This window comes from Lagenorhynchus albirostris, chromosome 7 (genome assembly GCF_949774975.1).
Source record: "Lagenorhynchus albirostris chromosome 7, mLagAlb1.1, whole genome shotgun sequence".
Lineage (NCBI taxonomy): Eukaryota > Metazoa > Chordata > Mammalia > Artiodactyla > Delphinidae > Lagenorhynchus > Lagenorhynchus albirostris.
In genome coordinates, this window is record NC_083101.1 from 21,279,365 (window position 1) to 21,298,032 (window position 18,668).

Here is an 18,668-nt window from a genome sequence, read left to right on the forward strand (position 1 = left end):
AAAATTAACAAACTATTAAGAAAAAAAGAAGAGTCTGTGCAGTTCAAACCTGTGTTGTTCAAGGATCAACTATAATGCCAAACCTAAAACTTCTGCTAGAGAATAGAAAAAGAGGGAACACTATCCAATGTCTTCTACAGGGCAGCATAACTTTTCTATAAACATACGACAAGAGTAACACAATAAAATTACAAGCCAGCACAGCTCATAAACACAGACCCAAAATCCGTAACACAAAATGAGCAAATTGAATGCCTACCTCACACCTAAACAAAAAAAGCAATTCCAAACTTATTACCTAAATGTGAATGGTAAAACAATAAAGCTTCTAGAAGGAAACACAGGAGGCCATTTTTTTATTACCTTGGGGTAGGTATATACTTTTAAACAGAACATCAATATTATTACCTCAAAAGTGAAAATTTGATAAATTGGATTTCATTAAGATTAAAAAGACATTTATCAAAATGTACCATAAGGAGAGTAAACAGGCAAGTCATATATATAGTGGGAGAAAATTTTTGAAGTGCATATAATTGACAAATCAAATAGAAGGCAGATAGTCCAATTAAAAATGGACAAACTTGAATGGGCACAGCATAAAATAAGAAATATCATTTATATTTCAGGAAATATAAATTAAAATATACTCATCAATATGTCTAAAATAAAAAACAAAATATGCAAATATCTAGTGTTGATGAGGGTGTGGAACAACAGGAACACTATTACTCAGCTGGTAGGACTGTCGATTTGGACACTTTGGAAACCAACTGGCAGCAACTACTCAAGTTGAACAAACACATTCTATGATCCAGCAATCCTACACCTAAGTATATACCACACAGAAATGTGTATGTGTGTACTAAATGGCCTGTATATATGAGTGTTCACAAAAGCATAATTAATAATAAATAGGGACTTCCCTGGTGGTGCAGTGGTTAAGACTCCATGCTCCCAACGCAGGGGGCCCAGGTTCGATCCCTGGTCAGGGAACTAGATTCCACAGGCATGCCGCAACCAAGAGTTCGCATGCCACAACTAAGGAGCCGGTGAGCTGCAACTAAGGAGCCCGTGAGCTGCAACCAAGGAGCCCGCCTGCCGCAACTAAGGAGCCCACATGTCACAACTAAGGAACCCACGTGCCACAACTAAGGAGCTGGAAAGCCACAACTAAGGAGCTGTCAAGCCTCAACTAAGACCTGGTGCAACCAAATAAATAAATATTAAATAAATAGCACCAAACTGGAAATAACCCTATGTCCATAAATAGCAGAATGCATATGAAACTGTAAAATATTTATACAATGAGTTATTACATAATAAAGGAGGAATGGGCTACTGGAACAAATCATATGTACAAACATGGATGAATCCCACAAACACAATGTTAAGGAAAAGAAGCCAGACACAATAGAGTACATTGAAATGGTCCATTTATATAATTCAAGAACAGATGAAAATGACTCTATGGTGAAGTAATATAGTGGATACCTTAGGGAGATAACAAAGGGAGGAGGCCACACGAGGGAAACTTCTGGGGTTCTGTCTTCCTCTGGGTGGTTACAGCAATACGTTTGCTTCATAAAAATTTATCAAGTTGTACACTAATGATCTGTGCACTTTTCTGTTTTAAAATTCAATAAGAAAACTTTACCCCAAATCCTTAAAATTAAAAATGTACAGGCATATCTCATATTGCAGGTTGTTTCCACAATAAAGCGAATATCGCAATAAAGGTACACAATTTGTTTGGTTTCCCAAAGTGAATATAAAAGTTATGTTTACACTACACTGTAGTCTATTAAGTGTGCAATAGCATTATGTCTAAAAGAACAAATATACAAACCTTAATTTAAATGTACTTTGTTGCTAAAAAATGTCAACCAAAGTCTGAGCCTTCAGCGAGCTGTAACCTTTTGGCAATAGTGACATCAAAGATCACTGATCACAGATACCATAACAAATATAATGAAGAAAATATTTGAAATACTGCCAGAATTACCAAAAACATGACACAAAGACATGAAGAGAGCAAATGCTGTTGGAGAAATGGTGCTGATACACTTGCTTGATATCGGGTTGTCACAAACTTTCAATTTGTAAAAAAATGCAGTATCTGAAAAGCTCAATAAAGTGGACTGCAATAAAACGAGGTGTACCTGTATATACAAACTTAATAAATGAAAAGTTATACCATGTACCTGTATGGGAAGGCTCAATAATATAAAGATTTTTAACTTCTTCAAGTAATCTTTAATTCAATGTAATTCTAATTAAAATCTCCCTCTTTGTTGTTACTTGTCAGGTTGATTCTAAAATTTATCTAGAGAGTAAATGCATAAAAAAAGGAAGGCAATTTTGAAAATAATAACTGGCAGGCCCTGCCCTGAAAGATAAAAACATGTACTATAACACTGCAATAATTTAAAGTGTTAAGTTCTGGTAAAGAAATAGACAAATAGATTAATGCTACTGAATAGTCCAGAAAAGGTCTGTGTAAATATGCAAACTGAATATACAGTCACCCAGGACCTGCCCCACCCTGACCCCCACAGATACCAAAATCCAAGGATGCTCAAGCCCCATATAAAATGGCCTAGTATTTGCATATAACCTATGCATACACTCCTGTATACTTTAAATCATCTCTAGGTTACTTATAATATCCAATACAATGTAAGTGCTATGTAAGTAGTTGCCTGGCAGAAAATTCAAGTTGGAACTTTCTGGGATTTTTTTTTTTTTTGATCCGAGGTTGGCTGAACCTGCAAATGTGAAACCCACAGGTACAGAAGGCCAACTGTATAATAAAGGCTCCAATTAAAATTGCTGGGGAAAACATGGACTCTTCAGTAAATGCTTTAAGAGAATAAGCTATTGAGTTGGAAAAACAAAAACAAAGCAAATAATGTAAAATAGATAGCTAGTGGGAAGCAGCCTTATAGCATAGGGAGATCAGCTCGGTGCTTTGTGTCCACCCAGAAGGGTGGGGTAGGGAGGGAGGGTGGGAGGGAGACACAAGCAGGAGGAGATATGGGGATGTATGTATACGTATAGCTGATTCACTTCGTTATAAAGCAGAAACTAACACATCATTGTAAAGCAATTATACTCCAATAAAGATGTTAAAAAATACAAAAAACAAAGCAAATTTAGATTCTTATTTCATATGACAAGCAAATAACACATTTCCAAATGGATCTATTTTCAAAAAGCTGTTTCCATAAAGAAGACAATTTTCATGATTTTGGGAATAAGGAAAGCCTTTCTCAGTCTGACACAACCTAGAGGTGTAAAAATAGATTAACAAATCAGACATAAACATTCAAAAGTTCTGCACTGAATAAATTTTAAAAGACAATAAATAGTCCTGGAGAAAATACCTATAACAAAGTGACAAAGTCCATATGAAAAGGTTCTCCAAATCAACTGGAAAAGACAGGCCCAGAATATGACACGCAATTATTCAAAGAAATACAAATAACAAAAAGCAATAGTAATCAGACATTATAATCAAAATAGGATGTAATTCATTTGTTAGATTGGCAAAAATACAAAAAGGTCCATATCTAAAGACTGCCCTAAGATATGGGGGATCTTGCACTAGTATAGAAAAAAATTTGCAAAAATACACATCACACTGGTTAATAATGACTTCTCTGGGATTTTTAAGTTTTACAATATTAATGTATTATTCTTGCAAATTTTAAAAATCACTAGGACTTTAGAAATGTGTATGTAGGAAAAATAAATTAAATGTTCTTTTTATTTGACCCAGGAATTCCTCTTTTAGAAATTTATCCTAAGGATTTAACCAGAGATATGTACAAAAATGTATGCTCAAGGGTGTTCTTTAAGGCAAATTTATAAAAGTGAAAAACTTGAAACAAACCCAAACCAACAAAAGAATTGTAAAATAGATTTTGGTACAACTGTGCAGTGAAAAACCATGTAACCATATAATTATCACATTTTCAAAGGCTAAATACCTTTTAAAATGTAAAAAACAGTAAAAACAATTTGACTACAATTTTTGAAGTACATTTATGCATAAAAAATTCCAAAATAAAACAGGAAAACATTAAAAGTTGTTATTTATGTGTAGTAAGATTCCTGTGATTTTTATTTCCTATTATTAGTTTTTGCCAAATTATTCACAATGAATATTTATTTATTGCCTTAACGTTTTTAAAACATTATAAATTTTAATAAAGAAAATGCTTTTTGAAAAAACAATAGTTCTGGGACTTCCCTGGTGGCACTGTGGTTAAGAATCCACCTGCCAATGTAGGGGACACGGGTTTGATCTCTGGTCTGGGAAGATCCCATATGCTGTGGAGCAACTAAGCCTGTGTGCCACAACTACTGAGCCCGCGTGCCACAACTACTGAGCCCGCGTGCCACAACTACTGAAGCCCGCGTGCCTAAAGCCTGTGCTCTGCAACAAGAGAAGCCACCACAATGAGAAGCCCGCGCACCTCAATGAAGAGTAGCCCCCACTCGCCACAACTTGAGAAAGTCCACGCACAGCAACAAAGACCCAATGCAGCCAAAAATAAACAAATAAAATAAATTAAAAATCCTTATTAAAAAAAAGGGAGCATTATTCAATACAAAAGACTGGAGAAAGTAAATCAAATTCAAAAATAGTAGAGTGAATCAATAAAAATAAAACAAATTAATGAACTGGAAAAGATATAAATTGGGATAGATAAAAAATGAAAATATGTAATCTTTGAAAAGACCTATAAATTTGACAAACTTCTAGCAAATATGACAGAAAGAAAGAGAGAAAGAAGAGGAAAGGAATCCCGCGCTCCTAGAGCCCGTGCTCCACAAGAGAAGCCACCGCAATGACAAGCCCGCGCATCGCAAGGAAGAGTAGCTCCCCACTGGCTGCAACTAGAGAAAGCCCGTGCACAGCAATGAAGACCCAACACAGCCAAAAATAAATAAATAAATAAATTTATAAAAAAAGAAAAATAGTTCAGTCTGAAAATGTCTGCTACCAAATTCAATGTTTTTTTTTAACACATCTTTTCGATGATATATCGCCAACGTTAAGTATTTAATACATATTAGTCATTTTTAGTCACTTAAAGTTTTCTTAGAAAAGATTATCGTTAATAAATAAAAAATAAATAAAACTTTTAAAAAAAGAAAACATTTTCTGACTTGTAGGGTGAATATTCCTCAACTTGAATTCTAATATTTTTCCCCAACTGGAAAAATAAAATTTGTTACATTTTAAATGTATAATTTGTAAACACATTTGAAGATGAGGTCCTTGTTTCTAAAGTACTAAAAATACAAACTAAGCTATAACCATTTATAAAGTAGTTTTAATACAATTTAAAGTATTATAATACAAAAATACAGTAATTATTTCTATTTGGAATATTCAGCTTTCTATGGATAAATACTTTGGGAGACTATTCACAAACATGAAAGAAATTTATTTGCATTTCTGCAAAATAATTGTGAGAGAGAACGTTATATTTTCTGGGGTTTTAATTTACTTTTCTTTATTAAATAACTTTAATGACACAACAAGGATGTCTGAAGTTAATAATTATAATCATTTTGAACAACCATTCTTATTCTGCTCAAAGAGCACTGTCAAATGTGTTAAATGCAACAAATATCACATGGAGAATTTATCTGACCGAAAAGATTTTCCTAAAAATGAGGAAGTCTGGAACCTGACATCTACTTAGCTTGGTATGACTTTACACAAATGGCTAACAGAGCTCCACAGATGGACAGAAAGACAGAGTTTGCAGTGGAGCCTTCTGCTCCACTAACAGGATTTTTAGGCCTGGGGCTCCAGGAAGCATATGATTAATTAGCTATAAATGCCTTCCGAAAGTGTCTTCCCTACCTATATGCTGTGTCTGAGCACTCACATGTAGAAATGCTTCTCATTCCATGATTTCCCCCTCCTCCGTGGTTAGGAGAAAACACCTGACATGGGATGCTTTACTCAGTATGCACTGACTATATCCTGAGGCTAATGCACTGTGACCAGGACAATTTTTTTTAAAACATGGTTTAACTTGTCTTTTAAACTGTTTATTGCAGCTACAAAAATCAGCCAGCTTTGCAGTACCATTTATTGAATGAATGAAGACTGGTCATACCCAAATACAGACAAAATACTGTGATTAAAGCATGCTCTCATTATAGAGACATCACTGATACTCATTAGCTGATTTTATTGGATTGTTTTTCTTGTAAGTTTTAGGCTGTACCAACAAATACTGGAAACAATAGAAAAATCACACTACATTAGAGGCAAACATTATCATACAACAGAATAAGCCACTGGGACATAAAACTAGAATTTTATTTAGAGCACAGGTACACAGACAAATATGCAGCAAAAACAGTGAGCTGATAAAGATGAAAACATCTTGGTGTAAAAGATCAGTGAGCAGCAAAATAAAAACGAAACCTATAGTATATTCTTAATAACAAAAAAGTTCTATCGTATTATTACAAATATCAACTGGCAGAAGATTAATTAACCAAGAGTATCACAGTCACACATTTTAAATATTAACAGAAATTTCCCTCCATTTCAATACACCTTTCTCTTCTTTCTTTCACACATTATAATTGTAGCAGCTTAAAAAGAGAATTTTAAAAGTGAGCAAGCACACATATGCTTTTTTCATGTAAATCAGTTAAAAGCTACGTGGCCAGAAAATATATCAAATTGACTATCAAAAAGGGGGAAAGTAAATCCATCTTCAAAGAACAGTATCATATTTTTTCATAAAATTTTTCTAAGTATCGATTGTGGTGGTTATATTTCTAAACAGATGCCTAGTGTTAAATTATACTGACCAAATTGGTAAATTGGCCTTTTTATTCCCAATTAACTTCCAAGTGGTAGAATAAAAGGAATTTTAAAATCATTCTTATAAGAAAGATGGAAGGGAAGAACTTATTTAAGTTGTATACAGCATTCATTCTATGAAATCACCAAAGTTCCTTAACAGATCAAATAGTCTCTAAATGTGATTGTGTTGAATCCAAAATGCTTCTAGTCATTATCTACCAGTTTTCAGGCCTATGGGGTTACAAGTTATGTTTTCGGATTACAACGAAAATGTACAAACTATGAGGCTAATCTGGCAAATCTATGTCTAATTTCAGCAGTGAAAAAAAGGTTAAAGTCATGGTGGAAACAAACTCTATAAACTAGAAACCTAATAAATATATATGTATTATTTGATTAAAAAATTGCCCTAGGCATAAAGGCCTCAGGACATACAAAAAGTACAAAAGACCCAAACAGGGTAAATAAACCCAAGAGCAGGATTCAAATAAATGTGTCCATTACTATCTAATAGAAACTGTTAATCATCATATCAGGACATATCACGCCATAATCTTTGGTGTTCAAAATATAAAAAGAATTGTAAGTACAAAGATCTTGCCTGAAAACTTCCAATGCAGGAACAAAGAAATATTTTAGTGTCACTCTGGAAGCCACTGGACAAGGGCGGAACTTCTTTAGAACATACATAATTGTATTTCCTTTTATTGCTTTGTCACCTCCATTGAGGGGCAAATGTTTAAAGCATATTCTGGAGAAAATGCTCATAGTTAAAATATGCCTTTCTTTTCCTGTAAGCAAAGATGTGGCAGGGGCCTTGAATTCATTTTAATATTCTTAGAATTAAATCAGCAATTTCAGAAGCAATGTTTCCAAATACAGCATTGGCTGCCACCATATATCTGACAGTCACACAGAAAGTCACACAGAAAGCCTCTATGTCCCTTTATTAAAAGAATCTTATAATTATAAACTCACTGAACAGTCAGAATGAAACCCTGCATTACGTGAGTTTTGGAATGCTGGAAGGAAGAGCCTGCTTTTCTTAACATTTTATGATATTTCCCTTCCATTCTGAGTATACATGTATAAATAAAGTATAATGATATTTTCCCCATTTAACAAAGTATAGTAGAATTAATCCATTGAAATAATGTTCTCTCTAATGTCAGAGTTTGCTTGGAATTGCTGAGGCAAGCTGGAAACACCAGGAAGCAAACTAAAGACAGGTAGGCATGAAAAAATTCTGATGGTCATAAGGCAACCAAATATGTTAAGTAAGTCTACGCAAATGCTGAATATAAAAGTTAATATTTGGGAACTCTGAGGTTTCCATGGTCTCATAAATAAAATGAAAATACTAAATATTCTTATTAAATGCGATTTAAACAATACGCCATGATAACCAACAAAGATAATGTATGTGCCTCATAGTCTTCTGTTATTACATTGTTCAACCTAAAATATCTAGATCAAGGGAAATTATGCTGCTACATTGTCATTCTATTGAATTTCTCAAGTATCAGGGAAAAAAAAAGATTTAAGGGGGGAATATTAGGAAAGTTCAGAATTCTTGCTTTCTCTTTTTGCAAATGTTTCCCTTTCAAAGAGTTGGGGAAAGTGCAGAAGGAAAGCTGACCTGGAATCATACATATGAAGCAAGATTTTGAAGTTGGCATCACTTGACAACTATAACATTTCCTTCTGTAGAGGCCACTAAGTGCTGGTTCAAAATATTAAACAGCTAAGTACATACTTTCACAAGTCACACAAATGTTGACCGGCACAGCCTCTTAGCACAGTTTTTCAGTTTAACTACAATAAGTGATAGCAGCAATGGTTAACAATTCCACATAAATACCACAAACACACATATGAAAGAGCACCTAAAACATGCAAAATCTCAACAGCGACATCACTGAATATACACAATGCATAGAAATTGTAATGGTTTTTGGCAAGATGGTGTTTTTTTTTTTGTAACAAATACTTTATAAAACAAAAGTTCTTTTGTTATAAACGCTATTTAAAAAGTTGTAATATAATGAACTGTAGATATAAAAGTTCACTTAATCTGAGTGGATTAATACTAAGATGAACCTGCTACTTTATCCAGTATAAATAATCAATTATAAATTAATTTCTAGTGGAAGTATGTTAAGGTATTTGATTTATAAAATTTAAGAATTACAGAAAGTAAACAGGCATAAAAATCACTTAAATACAGTATGCACAATTACTGTTAAGATTCTATATTGCTGATTCTTCCTAATTCTACTTACCACAAATAAATAAACTATGCCAAAGCATTTTCAAAGCTCTTTGAAATGAGTGTATGATGGTAAAAATGTCTAATTCCAGTGTAATACAAAGAACATTAGAAGTCTAGTGAAATTCAACACTGAATTCAAGACATATAATTCCACTGTACCTTTTTAACATCCTAGAATTTCATCTTTTTTCTTCAACTATGATCTGGTAAACATAATTCATAAAATAAAAATTTGTTAGATTTAAAAAATACTTGTTTGAATTGCTTTTTAGAAGAGTAAGCTGGGTAATATAAGAATTTACAAATAGTTTGTATTTCTATGTCTTCCTGCTGTAGGTTTCTTTCTTTAGTTCTCATTTTCTTTCCCCTTCCTATCTCTAAGTAAATTCACTTCAGAAACATCCTAATTACATTGACAGAAATTTAATCCTTTTGATTGAAAATGTTCCAAACCTTCAAGATGATTTTTTATACTTTCCATAGACTAAAAAAGGGTATAGTACACTGTATTCAAAACCAATAATATAGATGCTATGTAGCTGGGTATTCAAAAGAATACCACTTTAAATAAAAAGTTACTTTTCAGTTCATAATCTATAACTGGAATTCATATACTTGAAAACTGTAGTTTGTTTCCCCTCCAGAAATGAAAACAATATAAATGGAGAAGGCTGAGACCTGTTCCTTAAAATAAAAGGTGATTACAGTTAGAGATTATCCCATCAAATCTCAAAAAGAAGTTGCTAAAAATTAAGGTGTAACATTACACAATGAAAAAAAGTTCACGTGCAAAATAGCCTATTTGGAAACTGGCAGCTTGAATCTAGTCCTTAATAGAAACTTGTTTGAGAGCTTAAAACACTATTAAAATTTTCAAAACAAGGATACCCCTTCTTACTCAGTGGGAAGGTAGGGTTGTTTTTCCTCCCTAAACCCTACCTATGGACTGGAAGTCAAGGTGCCTGGATCCTAGTTCTGGCTCTGATTCTAACAAAGTGTGTGCACCTGGGCATCCATCTAATCTCTCTGGGACTGATTCTCTCTTCTATAAAAGAAAAGGGATGGATTAGATTAGATGTTTTGAATCTTATTTTCCAGCCTGGCACACATGAAGGATGTGATAGAGGTAGTAGGTCATTCAGTCTAGTGAGTCTCAAAGTAGGAAGGTAGGGGTATAGGGAACATGAGAATTCCCGGGGGATCTGTGTTTCAGGATGTGTTCCCTTTGCGATCTCCATCCATCTCTGCCCTCCTTGCCTCCTCCCCCCAAGAAGACATGGTGACTCCTATTCTTCACAGCACTGAAAAAATCACTGGGCTAGATGATCTCTTAGGTCTTTTCCAGGTCCAGCCTCTATGATTATAATTCACTCAACAAAGATGATGGTTACTTTAATACTCTGACCTATTTTTTTTTTTTTTTTGCGGTACGCGGGCCTCTCACTGTTGTGGCCTCTCCCGTTGCGGAGCACAGGCTCCGGACGCGCAGACTCAGCTGCCATGGCTCACAGGCCTAGCCGCTCCATGGCATGTGGGATCTTCCCGGACCGGGGCACGAACCCGTGTCCCCTAAATCGGCAGGCAGACTCTCAACCACTGTGCCACCAGGGAAACTCTAATTAATATTCTGATCAAATTAGTACTCTGACCTAATTAAAACTGAGTCTAATTCAACAAAGGCATGGTTTACATAAAAACTCAATTTAAATGTATTAAAATGCTTTCTTTTAAAAAAATAATGCAATCTTCAGTACCAAATTAGGTCTTTTCTTCAGCTTTGGCAGGCCCAATTAGTCAATTTATAAACAGGATGGAGTATGAGAAATTTTGTTTATCTTTCTTTTCTCTGCTTAAAAAAGTAAAATCAGAGTTGTTGGCAGTTTACCAATATCATCCTCTCTTTTCTGTTTTTATATCAGTAGAAATACACCAACCACCAAAGGATGATATATGCAGTACATTTCTTTACCCCAGTTATGTTCTATGGCAAGGATCTCTTAAAATCACTCTATCTTCATCACTTTGCCTTATGAAAACCTATGTATTCATATCATCTCGGCCGATCCAATGGGGAGGAGAAGCAATTATTCGAATACCATGCATTAAGGGAAAAACAACAAAAAAACAATTGAGGATGCCCTTGCCAATGATGTATTTCTTAATAAGTAACTATCTACATCATATCATATGGTAGATTTGTGGAGATATATCTTGTATAAAGGAGTTCTGTTTGAGAAAAATCTTTTAAACTGATTGATACAGAACTTAATTCCTTAGATTTATAACTAGTTTTTCAAGAAGGAACCTTTTAAAAAATACCTTAATGTAATAAATTATCATACACTCCCCTTGATTTTTTCCCCTAGGCTTAGCAATTTATTTCCTTTATTACATGGTAGAGACTATTTATTTACAGATGTTAAGTATTAAAGCTTTGTTTTGGCTAGAGGAATAAAGATCAAAGTGCTCTTTTCCTGTAGATAAAGAAAACCAAACAGAAGAAGGCTGATTGAAATCAGAACTGTTTGTCTTTTAATATCTAAAACTGTAGAGATAGTCAAACTAGAAAAAATCTGAATGGCTTCAGTTGATCTCTAATACTGAGAATCATAAAGATACTATTTCCCCCCAAAAGCTTTCTGTTAAAAACAATCTTGACTGATTAAAAAACAAAATAATAACAAAATCCTCTATTAAATAATTTGCTGGCACCAATTTGCAGAGAAGACCAAACTCCCTGGCAGATCGGCAATCAATATTCATACCTGGTGGATGACTATATCAGCTTCTAGGCTTAAGAGAGGTATTTCCTCTGCCCAGAACCTCCCTCTTCTCTGTCTGAATTATAAGGAACTCTTTTGAAATAGGATTTTTGGTTTATATGGGGTAAAAACAAAGGACAATCATTTGTTAAAAGAATATAATTAGGGACTTCCCTGCTGGTCCAGTGCTTAAGATTTCATGCTTCCAATGCAGGGAGTGCAGGTTCGATCTCTGGCTGGGTAACTAAGATCCCACATGCCGTGCAGCACAGCCAAAAAAAAAAAAAAAAAAACCATATATATATATATATAATTATTTGTCCATATACACATTCACCTCCATGACAAAATTAAGAGTTCTTTAAAGAATGACACAAACTTTTGCTCTCTACTCATGGCGAAGGGGAAACAAACTTTGCTGAATGTTCCATCTCAAAATAACCACAGTTAGGGGGCCTATATAATTTTATGCTGACAAACATGCCAGGGGATGGCACTGCTCTCAGTCAATTCAGAGTTGAAAGAATATTGATGATTTTATTATACAAGAGATTCCACTTACAATTTATCACTTCAGAGAATCTAAAGAAGCACAGTAAATCACTTTGTGAACAGGCAGCCACAGCAGAAAAGGTTAGTGCGTAATGGTAGCTGGATATAGTTTCAGATCCTGATACCCTTATGTATTAAGTAATGTAGGCAACCTATCTGACTTCTCTGGATTTCCTCATTTATAAAAGAAATAATGATACTTACCCTCACAGGACTATTGTAAGAATTAAGTGAAACAACTTACAAAAGCACTCAGTACCATGGTACGTTGTAAGTACTTAATAAGTGACACTCATTGATGACAGTCTGCACATTCTTATGCATTGTGCATCTATGTGAACACAATGGATGGTGTAGAAATGGCTTTACCTTATTACTGACTTTAAAACAGGCTCTAAAAGATCCTCCACAAAATACTCAAAGCAGTATTACGTATTCTACAGCAAACCAACATATTCAATGGCTAAATAATGGACAAACTGTGTGAGTAAAAATTTGAGAAACTATGCAAAATAGTATTGGCAGATAGTTTTTTGCTGGGCTCTCAAAAATGAAACCAAACTTCTATTACAGTATCTTTTATAAATGTTTTGAAAGCAGGAACTATTTTGTATATCTTTGTACCCCTCTTAGTGTCTAGACACTAGGTGTTCAAATATTTGTTGATAGAACTATAAATTTTCATCTCAGTGAAGTCATCTGATTTCATGGCATCTAGAACCTAAGCCATATGACTTAATTCGATGGAAGTATCAGCTAACCATGACCTAGTTGAAAAACCAGAGACCTGATCTATACTAGAAAACTTTCAGACTATTCTTTTGTAGATCAGGAAGTGATTTAACATGGGGAAAATTTAACACAGGGAAAACTAACTATAATAAAAATATTTTAAGTACCTGATATATTATAAATCATATTCAGACCACCCCTACTATGATAACAGATGGACTCTTAAGAATAAGCTCTGTTGGATAAACAACCTGACTCTCTCTAACCTTTTCAAGTATTATGGTTTTGTTTTTTAAACTGCTACCATCTATGATTTTCAATAGCCAGGCACTCCCATGAATATAGAAGAAAAACAATTATGCAGCTTATGTCATCCAAATGCTGACAGATGGGTTTGGCATTTTTGTTGTAGACAGTGCAAAACTTCCAGAGTCATGTGAGGGGCACTGTGGAATTTCTTACATGACATTACATTGACCTTAAAGCGTAAACTGCAAATACAGTTTTATTGTTTTTGTATGAACCACAGGATTGCCTGGAAAGGCAGCATGTTCAGTTATAGTGAACACCTGCCGGACTGTTGAATTTTTGCTAAAGCACATACACGATTTTGGCATCAACCACTGCCGCAGTATGGATGTAATTTTTTAAAAAGTTAAAATAGCAAATAATACATATGGTATCTGGCAGTAGTATATCCTCAGTATTGTTTGTACAAAAACACAAAATTTAGAGGTAGTTGCCACTAATTTTTCATAATTTAATTATCCCCAAGAGTTACAATAATTCAGCTAAAATTCTACCAAGCCATTCTTCGTAAAACAGTTTTCTAAATTTAAATGTCACAACGTTCCTATTTGGTTTGAGTTATCAAAGCAAAATATAAATAAATAAAAAATAATTCACATTCTCAATCTGCGTTCTTCTAAATGAAACTGCTATAGGATTAAATAAGAGAGAGATTTTCAGTTTAGTACCTCAATATACACAAACAGGAATTCAAAATTTCCCAGTTCTGCTTTCTCAGTGCATACTGACTAACCTTCTTCCCCATGACAAACTTACTTTGCTGTCAAAAACAAGAGTTTTTATGCAGAAACAAAATGCACAATCACATTTTAAATGTTTTACAGAAATCTTTTTTTTAAAATGAGAGGTAACCTATGTTAAAAAAAAAAAAACAACTTATTTTTAAAACAGAGTTCTTTCACAGTAGGCTGTCATGTGCACTTCTGAGCCCATTACAGGGTAAGAAGAGGAAGGTTTTGTTAAGATAATTGGAAGAATGAGGCTCTGTGGTTCAAAATGACCAGAAGAGGGGGGACGAGGGGACACTGTGTGCCTTCATGAAAGATCACTCAGCCTTCCTTTTAATCAGACAGACTTGAGAGATGGGAAGGCACCATGTCCTCATCTCCAGCTCAAATCACTGGAAACTAATTACGGGTTGGAACTCAGAAAGGTAAATAGAAAAAACTCTGGAGTCAGATGACAGTACCATCTCCTTAGCTATAACCTGCTACATCTTGATCTCAACATAAAATGGAGATAATTAATCTTCTTTTCAAAGTTGTTGAAAGGATTAAAGACCATGTATACAGAAATAAATACGTATGTATTGAAATGTCTGAAGAAATATTTACTAAAATATTAACAGTGGTTATTTTTGGCTGGCAGATTTATGAGTACATATTTTGTTTTCTTTATGCTCATCTGGATTTTCTAATTTTCATAAATTAGTATTACTTATATAAGTGGTGCATGTAAGTCACTTAGCACACACGGTGCTGGTACACAGACTGGCTCAAAAATGGTGGCTACCATCATTATTAATACAAAAAGATAAAAGCAAAGTATCCTGCTCTTTCTTCTTGTTTCTGGATGCCTCTTTATGGAAGGAAAGTCATGAAATGAAGTAGATTGCATAACACAAAGGCCACGGCAGACTTCCCACTCCTGAGCCAAAGGAAAGGTCACAGCTTATTAGAGTAATGGGTCTTTATGTGTTTATGACTTAGTGTTGGGAAGAGCTGCCTAGCCATGGGAAAGCTCAGCTAACATGATGATTTAGCAAAGCAAATCAAAATGAAATTTGTCCTGGTCTGGTACAATAAATTAAAACATAAAATACCACCTAGCTTCCTAGCTAATGTGAATTATGAGGATGCTCTGAAGAACAAATACTTCCCAAATGAACGCCCAGATCCAACAAAGTGATTAAGATTTGGATTTTTTTTTAATGTGTTAATGATTATACAAGATAGGAACCTAGCTCATCTAAATTATTTTATTATTGAAGTATCTCAACTAATAATTCACCATAGGCTTGAAAATAAAGACCTTAGAAAAACCACCACAGAGAGTTGTTTAACCAAAATTATAATTATTATAATTGCAGGATTATCACACATAAATGCATTTGTATTTACTGTAGAAGAAAGTGCACATTTTCAAGGTTTGAATTCAGCTAAATTTGGTAACAAAATGTTGTTACCTAAAATGAGTGTCAATATTCCTTTGATCTCAACTACAGAGTCAAGTAATCCCCTAGGGAAAACAGACTGAAGTTCAATGCTTATAAATAAATAATTCAGGGGATTTGAGCTTTGAAGAGTATGAGGTTTTTGTTGTCTTGACTAGTGCTTCTAGATTTTTAGTAAGACTTTTCCATTCTCTACTTTCTCTTTATGTTTGATATACAATCTAATGCTTGGGAACATTTTCAAAGCTTTGGTAGTTTTAAATTTCTTGTAAATCTGATAATCAAACTTCATTTACATTGATTTCTTAGAAAACAACAAAAAAAAATTCTCTCCAGGTTCAAGCACAACAGTAAAAATGAGCTAGTAACAGTCTTTTTTGCCATAATATTGGACTTCGCATATTATTTTAAAATTATATAGCTTCCAAAAAGAATGGCACCTTTATTCCCTCCTTCTACCCTCCTCTGCCCCCAAAAGAAGTTAGCTAAACATCTAGATTTTCATAAATTGCAAAAAATGAGGCACAGAGACTAAAATCTAATTATGCTTAAAAAAAAAAAGACTGTAAATAATTTTTCTAGCTTATACCAACATTTTCTTATTCTGGATCTGACAGTTTTGTATAAGCAGTAAAGTTAATGTTGTCTCCTCCTGATTAATGCAGAATTTTAAAAATTAAAAAAATAATGCCATTTATTAAGTAGACTAAAAATGAGAGGTGGGGTGGGAAGGAAAAGCAGGAGTTGAGGACACAAGTGTCTAGGCTGACTTTCAGTTTCCTTTTTGATAATTTTTTTAAAAAATGGAATTCTTTCTCTACTTTGTGTTGCCTGAGAACCACTATGGTTTTGTAAAGTCTATAACAGTAATTATATTTAATCACCACGAGTACATTTGTTTTAAGCCTATGAATACTACGTTAGTAATACTAAACTATCTCCATTGGCTTATTTGTAAAAAGAAAAATATATTATATATTTATATTCTTATAAAGTTAACACTGAGGGCCGAGGAAAGGGAACGAGAAGCAGTGTTTAATCACAGTTTCTCTGGACTCAATAACCAGACTGGGGTCTTGCTCAAGCCACCTGGTCAAGCAGTGTCTGAGGAAGAGTCATAGGAGGCAGAGACGATGAAATTGCCGCTGTTGGAGTGCCCGGCCACTGACTGGGCGGCCTGCTGGCTCAGATTGTTACAGATAAGCACCAGCTGGTTGCTCTGGGCCTCGGACAAGGTGCTGCAACTCTGATACACGCTGAAGTTGGTTTTCCTGCCAGGGATGTTCCCCTTCTCACACATAGTCTTCACCATCTTGGCCAGCTTGTTCTTGCCGAGGGCCTGGCAGTTGTACCAATGCAGAGCCGCCAAGTTCACGACCGGCTTAATGGACAGGTAGAAAGGGGCATCCTCATAGCGCATAGCAGGAGGACGCCGTTGGGCATACTCCTTATAGTCTTGTATGGGGCAGGTCTGTGGAGCATGCTGGGTGGCATACACACGGGAGTCTGTCCCCCCTCTCTTGGTTTTGGCATTTAGGTCACCAGTGTCTTGACCCATCCACTCCAAGTACTCCAGCCCCGTTTCTGTTACCCGGAGCCGAATATCACCCCACTTTAAGGTAGACCCGTGGAAGCCCGTACAGTGCCCAAAAGCTTTTGTGTTGTTGAGCCAGACGAGGTTGAGCAGACCCTCAGGGTTATAGCGGCTTAGCAGTCCCCTTTTCCGCAGAATGAGCTCATCAGCAAAGGTGAGCTTCATGGACTTGTGTGGCTTATTTCCTTTTCCTTTGCAGCGGAGTTCAATTTGCTTCTGTTTCAGGGCCTCTTGGGAGCGCTTGAATTCCTTATCCCTGGTGATACTGTAGCCATACCTGTGTTCTTTTAGGTACCGTTCAAGTCCACACTGGTAATTGGCCAAGCTGTTGGGTTCATACTCGGATCCATCCTTCTGCCTGGCATCCACAAAGAAAGAGGCCAAGTAGGCATCCAACTCCTTGCAAGGGATGACATAAATCTCTCTTGTTTCAGAAGGATACTTGGAGATGAGGAACTCCCGGAAATTGCGGAGCGCGGTCTGCGTGCTCCGGATGGTTTTCTCATTCTGCTCCCTGCTGAGCTCAGCTGCTCTTTCATCCTGGTCTGCAACAAATTGGGGAGGGGAGGGATAAAGAGGGTGTTGATGAGTTCAGACAATGCACTTTCTACTCTGAAATAAAGTTTCCTTTTATAATGAAAAAGAGAAAGAAGGAATCAATTTTACAGAGATTACTAATAAATGTTATTTACATACCTGTTGCATTATAATAGCCAACTTCAGTTTCACAAATGATGTACTAGACAAGAGACGGCCCACTACAATCAAAATGAGCTTCTCATGTCATTGGCACATAGTTTAGTGCACGAAGATTTGTGGAAAGAGTGGGATTAGAGGCAGCCTTCGTTTTAGGAAAAAAGACAGAGGTGTGCTATTTACCCTAATGCAGTGCGCGAGGGCCCCATCAGAGCAACACACGTATTTTAAATCACTTCATTTGTGAAACCAGAGGTTGTACTGGTTCCATTTTATTGAATTAAACAAAAATATTCGAATCTGTTATTTAGCATTATCTCTAGAGATCTATATTTAAAAATTACTAAATAGATCATTTACAGCAGTTAACGAGACACATTCTACAGCAATTCAGGTAAACGTGGTTTATAAATATTCTATATGTAATTGCAGGGCAGTTTATAATAAGTGATAAAAATATTTTGTGTTTTGCAAAATGAAAACAGACTCATAAATACAGAGAACAAATGGGTGGCTGCCAGACAGGAAAGAGGTGGGAAGGTGGGGCAAAATAGGTGAAGGGGATTAAGAGGTACAAACTTCCAATTATATAAATAAGTCACAGGGATATAATACACAGCTTAAGGAATATGGTCATTAATACTGTAATAACTTTGTACAGGGACAGATGGTTACTAGATTTATTGTGGTGATCATTTCATAATGTATGCAAATGTCAAATAATTATGTAA

At 35.1% G+C, this 18,668-nt stretch overlaps 1 protein-coding gene across 1 annotated transcript in view; it reads right to left on the minus strand.

Moving 5' to 3' along the window:
- Positions 1 to 18,668, minus strand: part of KIAA1958 (KIAA1958 ortholog) — a 170,532-nt gene that overhangs the window by 25,207 nt on the left and 126,657 nt on the right. The window contains exon 3 of the mRNA XM_060154602.1: positions 17,703 to 17,786. Within this exon, the coding sequence (XP_060010585.1) occupies positions 17,703 to 17,786 (84 nt within the window). The remainder of the gene's footprint in view (positions 1 to 17,702; positions 17,787 to 18,668) is intronic.